Source organism: Grampus griseus, assembly GCF_964374135.1.
Source record: "Grampus griseus genome assembly, chromosome: 11".
Lineage (NCBI taxonomy): Eukaryota > Metazoa > Chordata > Mammalia > Artiodactyla > Delphinidae > Grampus > Grampus griseus.
In genome coordinates this window covers 97,603,345-97,620,422 of record NC_139005.1, presented here as the reverse complement: position 1 = coordinate 97,620,422, position 17,078 = coordinate 97,603,345, and the positions used below count along the sequence as shown (strand labels likewise).

Sequence of the window (17,078 nt, the reverse complement as noted above, 5' to 3'; positions counted from 1 at the left end):
AGGGGATCCCGAGGGGCTGTTACTGACAAGCTCTGAGAGCCTGCTCCCAGTGGCACCCTAATGTTTTCAAGGCTTTACTGAGATAGAATTTACATGCCACCCAATTGTTTAGTATCCTGACAAAGTTGTGCGACCGTCACCGTAACGCACTGAAGCACATTTCCATCACCCCACCAGGAAGCCCTGTATTGTCGGCAGTCACGCCCCGTCTACCCTCCCCCACCTCCTCTCAACCACAAAACCGTCGTCTCCATGGATCTGCCCGTCCTGGATACTTCGTACGAAAGGAATCACGTCATACGTGATCTTTTGTGTCACGTCATACGTGATCTTTTGTGATCTTTCTTTCACGTATCATGATGTTTTCAAGGTTCACCCAAGTTGTAGCACGTGTCAGCACCTCGTTCCTCCTTACAGCTGAATCCGTTGTACGGAGAGACGCGTTTTACGGATTCATTCCCCAGCCGATGGACATTTGGGTTGTCACCACTTTGGGGCTGTTGTCAACAGCGCTGCTGTGAACACGGACGTACAATTTTGATGTGGACACACGTGTTCGTTTCTCTAGACCAGCCTTTTCTCAACAAGTTTCCCTTCAATTCGCTGAGTAATATATCATAAAAGAAGACAGCTTCAATCGTGAAAATCTCTACAGAGAAATAGGGTTCCCACTGAACAAAATTCCATTTGGCTGACGCTGCGTAAGGCAAAATGAAACTTCTCCGCAAGATGAAACGGATGTCTGAAGAGACTTGATCAAAAATACCCGTATTACATGGTTTCCCTGTGCAAGCAAAACCGATGAAGCTAACTAACTGGTCCCAATAACCTCCTGGAAATGGGCACTGATTGGCCCTCTCAGAGATAAACAAAAGGACACAAACCAGACTAGAGTATCCTCTGTCACTCTCTGATACGGATGCCACCTGCAAAATTGGCCACAAAGCAAATTTCTGTGAAATTTCTATTTTCCCACTAACTCAAAAACATTCAATCAGACACACAATCCCATGGAGAACAGAAGTGAAAGTAAATTAAAGGGACTACACTCAACAGCAGCCCTGTAGCCGAAACCGGGGTCCGGCCACGTGCTGCTCAAAAGCCAATGAAGAGGCAAGGATGGTGGAAAGGAAAGTTGGCTTTATTTTGGGTGCCAGCCACTGGGGGTGGGAGAGGGTGGACGCCTGTCCAAAGGCCGGCTCCCTCCCCCCACAATGACAACCAGGGGGCACGAGCTTTTATAGACAGAGGGACGGGGCTCCATGCAGAAACAGCACAGGCAGCTCTGGAAGTCATCTTGAAATTGGTCATTGGTGGTCCGACCAGCGTCATCCTGATTGTTTTAACTACCATTTCTCTTTAGTTCCAGGGTCAGTTTGTTCCCATTTCCTTGAGGCCAGTTCTTGGAATTGTGGCAGCTTAGGTCGTGGCTACAGTCTGGTCATCAGGTAGTTCACTTCTTCCACCTGGCGGGGGGTTTCAGTATCTATAAGACACCTCACAGGATACGTGCGGCTCAGAATGTTATCTGTAGCCCTTGGGGAGGAACTAAAGGTCCTTGACTATGCTTAATGACTAAACAATTATTTAGTCTCGTTAGACCGTTCTCCTTTGTTTCTGCATTTTCTCACTTCTCTGGTTTAAGGTTTGGCTAAAGTTTCTCCACTGACAAAAGGCGGGCAGAGCACACGGAGTCGGGGGAAGGACCACAGAATCCTGCTCCGTCTCAGCCCCGCGGCATTCTGGTTTTGTCGAAGCCGTTCCCGAAAGGTCGGCAGGATGGAGCTGGCCCCACGCTGCAGCCCTGCTCCGTCTCCCTCCCTGGGGGGCGAGCATCCTGGGAGGCTGGGAGCTGGACCTCGCCACCCGGCTGCCCTCTCTCCCACCTTGCAGCGCCCTCTCCCATCACCCAGTTCCCACTCTCCTCTCTCACCACCCTCCCAGCTTCCTTGTGTCGGGGGTCCTCCTTGACACGGCTTTCTCCTCCGGATCTTTAAAGGACATCACCCTGGATGGCTCCTCCTCCTTCTCTCCACCCTCCTCCAGGGCCAGCTCAGGCCCTCCCACGATATCCAGTGCCCCCCCGTCCCAGAAACCCCTCAATGTCCAGCCCCGCCTCTGCACCATCCTTCTGCTCGGGTGTTCCATGAGCATCTCTAACTGAACCCGCCCCTGCCCCTCCTCAAACCTGCCCCTTCTCTGAGAAGGAAACAGGACACCATCCTCCAGCTTCAGGAGCCTGGATTTCACCCCTCATCCATTCAGCCCACTTCTTAATTGCACACACTTCCCGCCATCTCCTTTCCCACCGCCCTTGTCCAAACCTCCTTCCCGGGCCACTGCCACAGCTTCACCAAGCACCCTGCCTCTTCACCGGTGTTTTTCAAATCCCCAAGCCTGTCTCTGTCCCAGGGCCTTTGCATGTGCTAGTTCTTCCACCCTGAACACACTCCCCTCCATCCCTGCCGGGCCAGCCCTCACTCATCCTTCAGGTCGCAAGCTCCGTATCATCCTCTGACCTCCCCCCACCCAACCCAGGCCACATCCCATCATCATGGCTCTCACCGCACCCAAGGGCCTTTTCTCTGACCCCGTTCACGTTTGCAATGGGAACACATCTTCGTTTGTAACGATCTCCCTGCTGGACTTTAAGCTCTGTGAGGGCAGGAACTATGACCTCTCGTTTGTGGCTCTGTCTCCAGTGCTTACGGCCGGGCACTGGAGTGCCATAAGCAGGCACTGAGTTCATCAATTAACTTACTGAGCACCTACTACGTGCCAGGCTCCGGGGATGAAAAAGACGAGAGAGGTCTCTGTCCTTGAAGACCTTACCTTCCAATCAGACATTAAAAGACAAACAGATACACACTTCCAGGCTGTGATCGATGTTATGGAGGAAAATAAGTCAGAATAAAGTGGAGAAAGCTGACAACCACACCTCAGCCGGGTAATCAAGGTCAACATCATGGTGATCAGTCATGTGGTCGTGTGTGCCCTGATGTGATGGGACGAATGCACTTCACGTCTGTGGCCTCCCTCCCCAAACCCATAACCGCAGTCTAATCTTGAGAAAAAACATCAGACAAACCCTAACAGAGGGGCACCCGACACAACCCCTGCCCAGTCCTCCACAAAACCGTCAAGGTCATCAAAACCAAGGACAGTCTGAGAAACCATCACAGCCCAGAGGAGCTCAGAAGACAGGATATCACGTGGGATCCCACGTGGGGTCCTGAGATGGAGAAAGTATATCTAGTAAAAACTAAGGAAATGTGAATAAATGGTGGGTGTTAGTTAATAATAATGTATTAATATTGGTTCATTAATATAACAAGTATACCATGTTGGGGCTTCCCTGGTGGCATAGTGGTTAGGAATCCGCCTGCCAATGCAGGGGACACGGGTTCGAGCCCTGGTCCAGGAAGATCCGACATGCCGCGGAGCAACTAAGCCCGTGCGCCACAGCTACTGAACCTGCACTCTAGAGCCCACGTGCCACAACTAGTGAGCCCACGTGCCACAACTAGTGAAACCTGCACGCCTAGAGCCTGTGCTCCACAAGAGAAGCCACTGCAATGAGAAGCCCACGCACCGCAACGAAGAGTAGCCCCCGCTCGCCACAACTAGAGAAAGCCTGCGCGCAGCAACGAAGACCCAACGCAGCCAAAAAATAATTAATTAATTAATTTTTAAAAAAATGTACCATGTTGATCTAAGATGTTAATAATGGGGAAAACTGGGTGTGGAAATATGGGAACTCTTGTACTATCTTCGCTATTTTACTGTAAATTGAAAATGGTTCTTAAAAATAAGTCTGTTGAGAAGAATTAGGCAGAGTTTGGGGATGGAGAGGGCAGAGGGGTCACGGGGATCAGGGGGTCAGGGGGCCTCTTGGAGGAAGTGGCGTCTGAGCAGAGACAGGAAGGAGGTGCAGGGTGAGCCCTGTAGCCACCTGGAACCACCTGGGAGGTCAGGGGGTGGGGCTTCCAAGGCCAAGAGGGGTGGGGGGGCGGGGCCAGCCCTGGACTCTCACCTGGGCCAGGAGGGGAGGGGGCAGTGGATGAGACGAGTGACCGTGGGCACTAGGGGGAGTGGGGACTGGACGTGGGGACCCCGGAGGGGCACGGGGAGGGGGTTGGGGAGAAGCAAGGTCTGACCCTGACCCTGGGTACGGGCAGATGCAGAGGGGGAGCCTGAGGAAGGAGCTGGTGCGCGGGCATCTCGGTGGATGGAGCGGCAGGAGTGGGGGGGCGGGGCGCGGGGCAGAGAGGAAGCCGCCAGGCCAGGGGCTGTAGGTATCAGTGAACAAAGGGGAGAACCAGGAGGGGTGGCAGGGCACGGTCGGCAGTACGATGACGGAGGGGGGTCTGGAAGCAGCTGCGAGGACGCCTGCCCCGTCCAGGCCCCGACATCACGGAGCAGAGACCCACCTAGCTCTCCAGACCCCAACATCCACCTTCTGGGCCCCGGTTACACGGCCAAAAACAGCAGATTCGGGATCACAGACAGACCTGCCCCGTAGCTTTACCTCTCCAGCCACCAGCGCCAGGCTCCTCGCGGGAGCGCCGCGATCCTCGGGCCCTTCATTCCACAAAGCTCTAGGAATCTGCTACCTCGGCCTTCCATCAGGGATTTCACAGCAGCTGCTGGAGCTGAGTGGCAGCATTACACTCAGCTCAACGGCTGTCACTGAGCGCCTTCCTGGTGCCAGGACGTGGGGACAAAGGAGGCGCGTCCCCTGCCCTCCGGGAGTCCAGGTCCAGCCGGGAGACGCAGCGGAGAGAGATGAATGGTGAGCACGAGCCATCACAAAGGATTCTGACGTGAGGGGTCACGCGGCCCCGGGAGCAGAGGAAGCGGCCTTCAAGGGCGGGACAGGAAACAGCTGAGCAGAAAGAGGTGCCCAGGGGGTGGGGCAGGCGGGCCTGGTGGCCGGGTGGCGAGATTCGGGCCGCGGAGTAGTGAACCGCTATCCCAGCGTGGACCCGGCAGGGAGGCCAGGAGGGGCCGGTGCCCATCGGAGGACAGAGCTGCCGCCCAAACAGCCTCCACACTGGGCCTGTGTGTGCTACGTGACCCAGCAATTCCACTTCCAGAAATTTCTCCCAAGGTACCCATCCAAATGTGCTCCTAGACGTTTACCAATTCGGAAATGATTTCCAATTTTGTGTAGGAAAAGCTGACTGCACAAAAGAAAAAGCCTGGAGGGACACGAATTTAAAACTTACCACTGCCTTCTGTTTGAGTTTTCTGTCTTCCAGGTTTTCAGCAGTATCTGTTACTTTGGTAATTAGAAAAAATAATAATACATGCCACTTATAAAAATTAATCACTGTCCACATGGCTTCTTTGTCGAAACTGACAAGCAAATCCTACAACGCAAACGGAAAGTCCAGAGACCCCCCAAAAGCCAAAACAATCTTGAAAAGGAAGAACGAAGTTGGAGAACTGACACTTCCTGATTTCAAACTTTCCTACAAAGCTAGAGTATCAAAACATGTGATACTGGCAAGAGGACACGGAGGTCAATGAAACAGAAATGAGAGGTCAGAAATAAACTTCACATACAGCCAAGTGACATCCATAAGGGGGCTAAGACAATTCGATGGGAGAAAAAAGTCTTTTTAACAAATGGTGCTGGGACAACTGGATACCCACATGCAAAAGAATAAAACTGAACCCTTACTTTACACCATATACAGAAATCAACTCAAAATGGATCAGACCTCAGTGTAGGAACTAAAACTATAAAACTCTTAGAAGACGTGGAGGTAGGGCTTCCCTGGTGGCGCAGTGGTTGAGAGTCCGCCTGCCGATGCAGGGGACACGGGTTCGTGCCCTGGTCCGGGAAGATCCCACATGCCGCGGAGCGGCTGCACCCGTGAGCCATGGCCGCTGAGCCTGCGCGTCCGGAGCCTGTGCTCCGCAATGGGAGAGGCCACAACAGTGAGAGGCCCGCGTACCACAAAAAAAAAAAAACCAACCACTACGAGATACCATTTCATACCTACTAGGGTAGCTATAATCAAAAAGACAAACAATAAGCGTTGCCAAGGATGTAGAGAAACCGGAAGAATTTCCATACACTTCTTTGGGGGATGCAAAATGGTGCAGCCACTACGGAAACAGTCTGGCAGTTACTCAAAAGGTTAAGCACAGAATCACCATATGACCCAGCAATTTCACTCCCAGGTATATACCAAAAAGAACGGCAAACACAAGCTCATACAAAACCTTGTACACGGATGTTCATAGCAGCACTATTCAAAATAACCAAAATGTGGAAACAACCCAAATGCCGTCGAGAAAGAACGGATCAGCACGTTGTGGTCTATCCATAGGATGGAATATTATTCAGCCATGAAAAGGAATGCAGTTCTTTTTTTTTTTGGCTGTGTTGGGTCTTTCCTGCCGTGCGCGGGGGCTACTCTTCGTTGTGATGCGCGGGCTTCTCATCGTGGTGGCTTCTCTTGTTGTGGAGCACGGGCTCTAGGCACACGGGCTTCAGTAGTTGTGGCACGTGGGCTCAGTAGTTGTGCTTGTGGGCCCTCGAGTGCAGGCTCCGTAGTTGTGGTGCATGGGCTTAGTTGCTCCACGGCACGTGGGATCTTCCCAGACCAGGGATCGAACCTGTGTCCCCTGCACTGGCAGGCGGATTCTTAACCACTGCGCCACCAGGGAAGTCCAGGAATGGAGTTTGGACACCTGCTATAACATGGATGAATCTTAAAAACACCATATGCCAAGTGAAAGAAGCCAGACGACACAAAAGTCACGTATTGATATGATTCCCCTTCTATGAAATATCTAGAATATGCGAATTATAGAGACGGAATAATTCTTTAGAGACAAAGTGGTTGCCGGGGGCCAGGAAGGAGGATACAGGACTGGGTGCTGGTCGTTACGGGGTTCCTTTCTGGGGTGATGAAAATGTCCCTGACTGATTGAGGTGATGCTCAACCGCTCTGGGAGTACACTAACAACCACTGAACTGTACGGTATGGGAATTCTATCTCAATAAACCTGTTATTAAGCAATGGACCTCTAGAATGCAGGTGCTAGCATCTACCTCTGCTGGGCTATTTTGAGGACTTGGTGAGATGATCTACTGGCCAGTGCTAATCAACTATAGTGATCTACACAGATGTCACCGTCACCACCCACGGCTTCTCTGCGCGTCAGAAACCCCTTTCTGATTTACTCAGCCTAGCTAGCAGCACCTAGGATATGTGGACACCACCCGAGGTGTTGGAGCTATAAAGAAACATGACCTAGTCTCTGCCCCACATGGGCAGTTAGGTGTCACAGCTGCTTGTCGGTCCTCCCACGTCCCTGTGCCCCCCCAAACCAGCCCTGGGAGTCAAACACCATTTCACACCCCTGCCACCTCTCTGATCTTACCTCCGATCACCCTCGTCCTTGCTGTCTAGGCTCCAGCCACGCTGCCCCCCTCGCTGGCCTTCACACCTGCCAGCACAGGCATCCCAGGGGGCCTCTGCACTTGCTGCCGCCCTAGGTACCAACCAGCAGGTCTCCGCTCAAATGCCAACTCCGACCACCCCACCAAAAACAGAGCGGAGAAGGAACCACCCTGCTTCTCGCTTCAGTTTCCTTCAATGCGGTCATGCCACCTGGAAACATACTCATCCGTCCCTCGACATGTCTGTCTCCCCAGCTGGACCGCCAGCCCACTCAAGGCCATCACCGCAGGGGCTAAACTAGGAACAGACCCACGGAAGGCTCTCAAATCAACGGCAGGGCTGCCTACAGACCTAGAAAAGCCTCTGGGGCATGCAGGCATTTGGTTCTAGAGGCTGCCTTGCCCAGAGCAAGGTCCTGTAGGAAAACACACAACAGAGGTTTCTGCTATGAAGAAGCTAAAACTGGATCTCTGACCTGGTCAAAGTCCAAATACGAAAACAACAGACAGAAGGGGATGAAAATCACATTTCACGCCGCGGGCCAGAGGTCAGCTCTGGGAGCAAAAGCAAATCCGCCTCCCAGTTTCACTGCTGCCCCCGCGGAGATGCAGTCCCCTCCTGGCCACCACCAACCACCCTGTCCTTGTACCACCCAGGTCATCCGTCTTAATCTTCTGGTTCACAAAAGACTTTTTAAAGATAGCACCCGTCCTTACTTTTAGGGACGTACTCATTTGCAAAGCCCGAGTCCTGCAGGCACGTGTCTAGGACGTGTATTAATGACGCCCTTGGCACAGTGCTCTCTGCATAAGACTTTTCCCAAGCTTGCTTTAGCCAGAATAAAAAATGACTCCCCCGAGTTCCTTCTAAATGATCATGAAGAGCTGCAGCCTGTCTCCCCCAAAGCTATGACAGTTACGTTTCAATCACTTCCAGACAGGCTTGCCGTGGCTTAATGCACGGAGGACGCAGGCTCATTGCAACCGGCAGGAGAGCATCCCGGCCAGGTGCAGTGCCAGCCACGTCCCCGGGCATCTCCACACAACGATGATAGCACCGTCTTCTGCCCAGAAGACCATCTTTGTGCAGCTGAGTTTCTTCGTAGGGGCAAAGGAAGGGAGAAAGCAGAACTTAACAACCCGAAGGAGCCTTGTCCAGTAAACTGGGAGATGAGATGCGAAATCTGCTGCTGGGGAGAAATGCACTCCCCGGTGACGGCACGGCCAGCCTGCCTTGGACCAACGCACCCGCAAGTGCGGAGGCCCCTCTCTGACTATTCACTCTGGAAAGCACGAGAACTGCCGTTCCCTCTTTCAAAGATCATTAAAAATATAAAGGATCTCATCTGTAAACTGCTATCTTCCCCAGGCGGCACCAGCTGTTCACCCTGTTAAGAGATTCAGGGCACTCCTGGAGGATGCTAGCGAAAAGGACCACAGGACAAACACCTGCATACAGGAGACAGGGTAAGCCTTTCAGCTCCCGAGCCCACAGGATACTCACTTCTAAACGGGAACCACAGACCTGCCCATGCACCTCCCCCCCAGCTCTGCCCTGTTTGTGCCCATGTTCCAGCGCCCGGCACGGCACCCGCCGGACAGCAAGCGTGTGGCATCTGACGTCACCCTCATGCTGGCAGACGGGCACGACTGTTCTGCTTTAATCCGAGCCGGGATTTGAATCCAGGGAGCCGATTCCACAGCCCATCACACCCACCCCTTCACCCCCTCACACACTGCATCACACACAAAAGACGCTCGAAGAGAATGTTTCAATGAGCGGCTTCGTTCTTAATGTCTGGCGTAGCCAAAGTCAGGGTTTTTGACGGGAGCAGAGAGCAGCTCACAATGTTTTAAACACCAACAGTCCTGAGGTACGAGGGTCAGTGGGGGCAAGTCTACAGAGAGAGACAGGACAGGGGCCAAGACAAGAGGCAACGAAGTGCACATGATGGAGAACAGAGAACGAAAGCCGGCGGACCGACCGTGCCAACTCAGAAAGGTCCCGCTGGTCCCAAGACGGGACATGGCCAGCGGTCGGGATGTTAGCCAGACCTCACCCTGATGAGCTCAGGCCTGCACGTGGTCCACACCCTGCACCAAAACAACCTGCACTTCCTCCTCGGCTGATTTTAACCTGTGTCCTCTCACCGGAATAAGCCATAACCGTGAGTATAACTGGAGTCCTTTCAGCAAAGTATCAAACCTATGGGTCATCTTGGGGCTCCCACACTTACAACCGGCATCAGAAGTGGGGTTGGGCTTGGGGGAAACGGGCTTTCTAACCTCACACCCAGGTGGGCAGGTGCTCAGCTTGCTCAAGGAGGGAGGGGCAAGGAGGCTTGGGGGCCGGAGCGCTGGAGTTGCGGGGTGGGGTGGGGCGGGGGCGGGAAGTGAGGCAGCAGGGCCGCCAGCCCGGAGCACGTCTAAGGGTGTCCGGCTCGGCGGCACCCCCGGGCAGGCCACAGGCAGCTCTCCCCTGACTGCGCGTACAGGCTGCCTGGCCCTGGGGCCAGTTCCTCCCCACGCCAAGAAAAGGAGGTGCTGACAGCCCCCTGTCGTGAGGGAACCCCGACTCAGGGATACGCTGAGCCTCCCCCTTACCTGACAAACAACAACCACCCAGGGTAGCTGGCGCTCAGCCCAGGCATCGCCCAGACCCCCACCAGCACGCGTGCGTCTCTGTTCAAAAGCCCTGTAGTCAGTGAGAACTAGTATTTCACATACATCCCCTCCACGTGCCACTACAGCGACCAACAAGCCACAGACAGACAGCCCGACGGCGCCGTCCTGTTTGCTGTGTTTATGCTTATTTTAGAAGATGAGCCACCAGCCTCGAGGTACGATTTGCCGTCTGACGGCAGGGGGAACCTTCCAGAAATTGCCCATCTCCAGGCGTATGTGCTGCAGGCTGGCGGGATGGCCGTGGGAGCAGACTTCTATGTGTCTGACAGCTGGCCCTTCCTGGAAACTGGCAAGGCAGCAAGGCCGGCCCTGCTCCCAAGGGGACGGGGACCCTCAGCTACAGCTAAGGGATGCGGCGGTTTAGGGACAGGAGGTAACTCGGCCTGGTGTACTGGTTTCTCCGGCTGCTGTAACAAATTATCACTAATTTGGGGCTTCCAAACCACCAGTGTATTCCCTCAGAGTCCTGGAGGTCAGAAGTCCAAGACCAGTTTCACCGGGTTAGTGCCAAGGTGTCAGGAGGGCTGATTCCTTCCGGAGGCTCTAGGGAAGGCTTCCTGGCCTTTTCCACATTCTAGGGGAGCCCATGTTCCTTAGCACGTGGCCCCTTCCCACATTTTCAAAGCCAGCAGCGTGGCATCCCATATCCACCCTCATGTTGCCACCATCACCTGCAGTCAAATCTCTCTCTGCCTCCCTCTTATAAGGGCACTTGTGAGCCCACCGGACAATCCAGGGTCATCCCTCCCTCCACACCCCTAGCTTAATCACATCTGCAAAGTCCCTTTTGCCATATAAGGAGGTAACAGTCACAGGTTCCAGAGGCTAGGACGTGGACATCTTTGGGGGCCATGATTCAGCACACCACACCTGGGTTCCCCAGGAAAGAGAGCCCAGGCCCAAGCTGACTGCTGCTGCTTTTGGGGGGACCCTAACCCCAGACTAGCAAGAGTGAGGGGAGAGGGAAGGGAGGCAGGTGCGCCCCTGAGCCGCCCGCAGCTTCGGAAGGAAACCCAGCCGACGCCCAGCACACGGCCAACTTCCCGTGGAAGCACGGCTCTCAGAACTGCCCGACGGGGAAGAAAGGGAGAGGCGTGCACTCCCACTCCCTCGGGTCCTCAGTCCTGCTCTGCCCCACAGGATGTCAACGTCTGCACTCCCAGCCCCTCCAGTCGGCACACTCCATGCCCCAGACGTGGTCGTTCATCTGAACCCGGAGTCCGGGGCTGGAGGGGCTGCCAGAGCCTCCGCAGGTCCCGTCGGGCTGGTCCCGGATGCAGAGATGCTGTGGTCCCTCTGTGTGGGTGGATAGAGGACACGCAGCTGCCCGGCCCTCACCCGGTCGAGGCCAAAAATGCCTGCAGTCTCCTGAGGCAGAGGCGGGTAGGGCCGAATGAGTGGGTCCAGGAGGAGCGTGAAGCGGATCTGGACCCCGTAGAGCAGGGAGGTGACCGGTTCATCTCGCAGCCCCGGGGCCCAGCACAGCTCCGGACCCTCAACCGGGGCTCAGCGGAGGAGGCATCAAACGGACAGACTCATTCAAGACCGGCCACTTCACTGGTTCAGAGCATAACCTGGGGGTGGGGGAGTTACTTCTCTCGGAGTCCCCGTATGGAGGTGAGGGTGACACCAGGCCCCCTGGGTCTTGTTTCAAGGAGAAGATGCTCACGTGCTCTCAAGCTCTGCTTACGTGTCGAGGAAGGAAAAATCGGAGCGGGGCACGTGAGGGTTGATTTTGTGTGTCAGCTTGGCCTGGACGGGATGCCAAGGCAGCCGATTAAACATCCTTTCTGGGCGTGTCTGTGAGGGTGTCTCGGGAAGAGATTAGCATTTGTATCGGTGGCCTGAGTAAAGCAGAGGGCCCAGGCCAGCGTGGGTGGGTGGCATGCAATCCAGGAAGGGCCTGAAGAGGACAAAAAGGTAGAGGAAGGCTGGACTCGCCCTCTCTTTGCCTGGGACGTGCAAGTCCTGTCCTGGGCTCTCAGGCCCTCTGACCAGCTTTCCTGGTCCCCAGTTTGCAGAGGGCAGATCATGGGTCTTCTCAGCCTCCATAATCACGTGAGCCAATCCTTATAAGTCTCTATAGATAGAGACAGAGAGAGACAGAAGAGATATATACAGAGAGAGAGAGATAGAGAGATGGAGAGGGAGATAGAGAGGTAGAGAGATAGGCCCATCTCCTGTGGATTCTGTTTCTCTGGAGAACCCTGACAAAAACAGGGCATCCCCTTCTACTGCTTAAATATCGCCCGTGGAGAACATTTTAGTGGCTGGAGTGCAGGGTTACTTTTCCTCACCGACAATCTTCTGTTCAGAATAACAAAGTGGGTATTCAGGAAAAAAAGAAATCTTAATCAACTAGGCAGTTTAAGATGCTCAGAATCAACATTATGGGGGGGGGCCTGAAAACAGACATTTTCCATTTCAATTCTTTAAAAGCTACAACTTGCAAAGGTTTTGTTTATCCTGAAGGAGCCCTCGTGAAAAGGCAGTCGTGCCCTCATTGGGCCCAACCGCAGCGGTTAATGTGGAGAAACTTTTGAAAAAGCCCTTTTCATAGGATACGTGTGTGGCACTGCCCTAAACGGCGTCTGCACAACCCAGGTCCACTGGCCTCTGGGCTCGCAGGTGATGACGCTGTCAGAGCCCTTGCCGGCCCGGGGATTACCTCTGACACCCTGCTGTGGTTTAGATCAGAGCATCAAACTGCAACCCACGCTCGCTCCGACAAAGGTTAACTCTATGAAGGAAGCCTCACCGCTAAGCCAGGCTCGAGAGACCAGTGGGGAGAGACGCGCAGCCGCCACGGCCCCGAAGGAGCCCAGAGCCAGCGGCCCGGGCTGGCCTTGCTTCCCTGACTTTCTGGAACCAGGCAGCCATCCTCTGGCCTCGCTGGTCCCCACACGTCCAGACGCTGCAGAACCTGACCGCTGCCCAGTGCAGGGGCACCAGCGTCCAATGAGGATCCACAGGTGTGGCCAGAGGGGACCCACGTGCCCGCTTTTCAGTTTCCTCTGAACGCCGCCCCTCTCGCTCCGGAAAGGGTTTGAACGCCTTGAACCGGTCTGCAAGGCACCGTGAGCGGTCACTGCAGCTGCTTATTCCAAGTGTTAAGAAAAGGGTCCCCGCATAACTGGGTCCAGCACATGACGGGGAGCCGGCCGTCGGAGAGGCCCCGTGGGGCTGGGCCCCTGGGAGATGCTCCAGGCCGTCCAGCCTCATCCTTCACACCCCCTCACCAAACGCAGCAGGAAGGCCCCTTGACCAGCCCCCAGCTTTGCTCCTCTGGCCCACAAGAGCCTGAACCCCAAGATCTGACCTCCCAAGAACATCCCAGCCAGGACACTCGTCCTCACCTTGACCAACTCTCTGAATCTGGGGTCGTCCCTGGAGGTGGGGTCGATCACCGTGCGCTCCTGGTTCTCCTCTGCAGGGACAAAGGACAGGGGGGTTAGCGTCGCGGGGGGCGGGGAGCCGGCTTCCCTTGCACAGATGGGGGGAATTGAGAGCAGAGACCCCGTGGTCCTCTCACTGAGCAGCCCTGCAGCCATTCACACGGCCCGGGAAGAACTGCCTCCCAGGGTGCAATGGAGCATCCGCCCCCATCTTTCAGGAGGGCGGGGGGTGCACGCAGGCCTGAATCGGATCTGTGGAAAAGCCACCATTAATAAACCCGGGGAAGACCTGGCGGTCACCGAGAAAGCTCGCCACTACATAAGGTGATACGGACAAAAATATTAGAAAGAGCAGGGGGAAAAAAGGATGTTTCACAGCAAAGCGTGTTTATCCATATTCTGTTTCTGTTTATCTGTTTTCCCCTCCGTGTCTGCCCTCGATCCATGGACCACGGGCACCAGTGAGCTTGTACAGAGGGAGTGACGCAGTGGTAATAAGTGGACGGCAGAGGGGAAAGACCCACAGACACCAGACACGTCGCAGAACAAAACTGAGCAGGGGTGTTAAAAGGACAGAAAAGAAGCACAACCTCTGGCCCCTAGGACGTGCAGGCAGAGATGACCAGGGTCCCGGGGCCCATACAGGCTCCCACGGCTGGGACCCTGTCCACGTTGGTGGGAATGAAATGGCTTTGAGTGACAGAGGCTTCACAACAGCAAAAATTCTTTTTTTTTTAAGTTTATTTGTTGTGACGGCTTATGAGATATTTCTATATATATATATTTTTTAATTTATTTAATTTATTTATTTTTGGCTGCGTTTGGTCTTCACTGCTGTGCATGGGCTTTCTCTAGTTGCGGAGAGAGGGGGCTACTCTTCACTGCGGTGCGCGGGCTGCTCATTGTGGTGGCTTCTCTTGTTGTGGAGCACGGGCTCTAGAGCGCAGGCTCAGTAGTTGTGGCGCACAGGCTTAGTTGTTCCGCGGCATGTGGGATCTTCCCAGACCAGGGATCAAGCCCGTGTCCCCTGCATTGGCAGGTGGATTCTTAACCACTGAGCCACCAGGGAAGCCCAACCAGGGTGGTTCTCATCAAGGTCACAAGAGCTTCAGGGGCCAGCAGAACCTTACAGAGCAAACGGAAGAATGCCAACTCCCAGCCCAAGAGCAGCTATTTAGAAAAACGTAAGACAGGCGACTTAGGGTGCAGGGAAAAGCAGGTTCAAGGCATATTGACAAAACAATAGCCCGTCACACGTTTACAGTAAATCTACTTTCTAGCACTCCTGCTGGTCTAAAGCAGGGTTCTCAGCCAGAAGCTATCAAGTCCCCCGAACCCCCATCCCAGGGGACTCGCTGTAATGTCTGGAGACGTTTTTGGTTGTCCCAGCCGGGGGGTGGGGTGGGGTGGGGAGGGGGAGGGGGAGTGGGCCGGGGGAATCTAGTGGGTGGAGACCAGGAATGCTGATCAACACCTTGAATGACTAGAAAGAATTATCCGGGGCTTCCCTGGTGGCGCAGTGGTTGAGAGTCCGCCTGCCGATGCAGGGGACACGGGTTCGTGCCCCGGTCCGGGAAGATCCCACATGCCGTGGAGCGGCTGGGCCCGTGAGCCATGGCCACTGAGCCTGCGCGTCCAGAGCCTGTGCTCCGCAACGGGAGAGGCCACAACAGCGAGAGGCCCGCGTACCGCAAAAAAAAAAAAAAAAAAAAAAAAGAATTATCCGGTGCCAAATGCCCACAGCACGGGGTGGGTTCGGGAGAAACCCTGCTCTGAATCGGGGTAATTTCCAGACAGTGTTCATCCCCAGTGTCTCCTGGGAGAGGGTCACTTGCCTGGGCAGCGGCTGCAGCCAGACTGAAGACAAAACAGAAGAGCATCAGTGAAGGTCACGCTCTTAGAGCGGAGGGGACGCCGCAGGGGATGCCAGCGGCACCTCCGAGCCCGTCCAGCGTTTGGCTGCAGGTCGGCCGCCTGGACGTGCGTTTGCATTTCTTCCCCATCAGCTCTTGCTGGCCTGGCCTTGTCGTGGGAACCACGACAGAGGCATCAACCGGGACTTCCCTTTGAACCAGGCAGGGTTTGGAAAGAAGCGGAACGTTCCGAGACTGCCTTCCAGATCCATCGGATCCCAAAACACACTTTAAGGCAAGTGTGTCCAGGCCACCACCTCATCAGTGCCGGCTGGGATGCGGTCCTGAGGAGGTGAGTGCAGGGCCGGTACCACTTGGTAGGTCCCACCTAGCAGGCCCCTGGCATGGAGGCCACTCCGGCTTGTGCAGAGATGGCGGGTATGTTAATCGTGTTTCTTATTTTGTGTAATTTTCTAATGTTTTGACGTCTTGGGGCCTTGGGTACCTAGAGGGACTCTGCTCTCAGAGCTAGCTGATTCCCAAAATAGCAAACGTGTCCCCTGGGAGTGCCTTCCACGTGCAAACAACCAACCCAGAGCCCACACCCCCCAGACACCTCTCTAACTGAGCTCACACAGGGCTCTTACACACCCAGCCAACAGCCCCTGCCCTAATCACCTGGGACCAGGTACAGACAACTCGGGGCAGCCCCTGTGTCCCAGAGGCCCCTGGAATTACCCAGCCCAGCCCATCCAAACCTGCTTATGAACCCTGCCTCACTCACTCCTTCCTGTGACAACCACAATAAAGGCTTCTGCCCGCGCTTCCCCGTCACTCCTTCTGCCTCCTGCCCGAGGCTGCTGCCCTCCCCGTCGCTGCCCGCTGCTGCCCTCCCTGTCGCCTTGGGAACCGTGAGTTTAACACACCACCTTTGCCGTGGCAGTCAGCTCCTGATCCGTTGGCCTCATCATACTCAAATCACAATAAAACTGACATTTGCAATCAGAAAGGCAGTAACCTACAAGGGAAGGCTTGCTTTTTTCCTACAGACTTTTCTCAACGTGACCTTGAGCTGAGAGCCCCATGTGACGTCTGAGTCTGATCAAAAGGCCACGAATGCTCCTTTTCAGCCCCTCCCAGACCAACCGCAAGCTGGGAAGCTCAACTCGCTCACGACAAGGAGCTGGAGAAACGGATAATACCGAGCAGGGTGTCTTCGGGGTGGATCTCCACCGAGGCAGGGGACATCGGCAAGTTCATGGCATTTTCCCCTTCTTCCTGCAAGTCACTCACTGTCAGGCAGAAAGAGAAAGGAAAAAGCCAGTTAGTAGAAATGGAATATTGTGGCCTCGCATGTTGGCAGTGGAAACAGAGAGAAATCAACTCCTGTTTTTTAAGCATTTAACAAACATTCCTAAATGGCTGGTTGCCCAGAAAGAGTCCAAGGAAAAATGCCCCGAACCAAGAATACATTCTGCAATTCTTCACCCACGCCGGAGAGTTCCCGATTCTCACCAGGCCCGGCCAGGCTGTTTTCACCACCCTTTGCAACACATGACGATGTCATGGAAGCTTCTGGGTGCTTCCAGATCCACCCAGCGCTGCTGAGATGGACGAAGCTTGGATCACAGCGACAGGGCCTGAAAAGGGCGGGCTCCCCTCCCCCTCCTGGACAGCAACGTCCTCGGCCGTGGACTCTGGGTGTGAAGACCCTCCCGGCACGCA

The 17,078-nt window shown here is 54.8% G+C and overlaps 1 protein-coding gene across 1 annotated transcript in view; it reads right to left on the bottom strand.

Moving 5' to 3' along the window:
• The window catches only part of PARVB (parvin beta), a 114,337-nt gene that overhangs the window by 39,158 nt on the left and 58,101 nt on the right, over window positions 1–17,078 (bottom strand). Inside the window, exons 2-3 of the mRNA XM_082665313.1 lie at window positions 16,556–16,645; window positions 13,462–13,532 (exon numbers count right to left, since the gene is read on the bottom strand). Coding sequence (XP_082521439.1) covers window positions 13,462–13,532; window positions 16,556–16,645 — 161 coding nt within the window. The remainder of the gene's footprint in view (window positions 1–13,461; window positions 13,533–16,555; window positions 16,646–17,078) is intronic.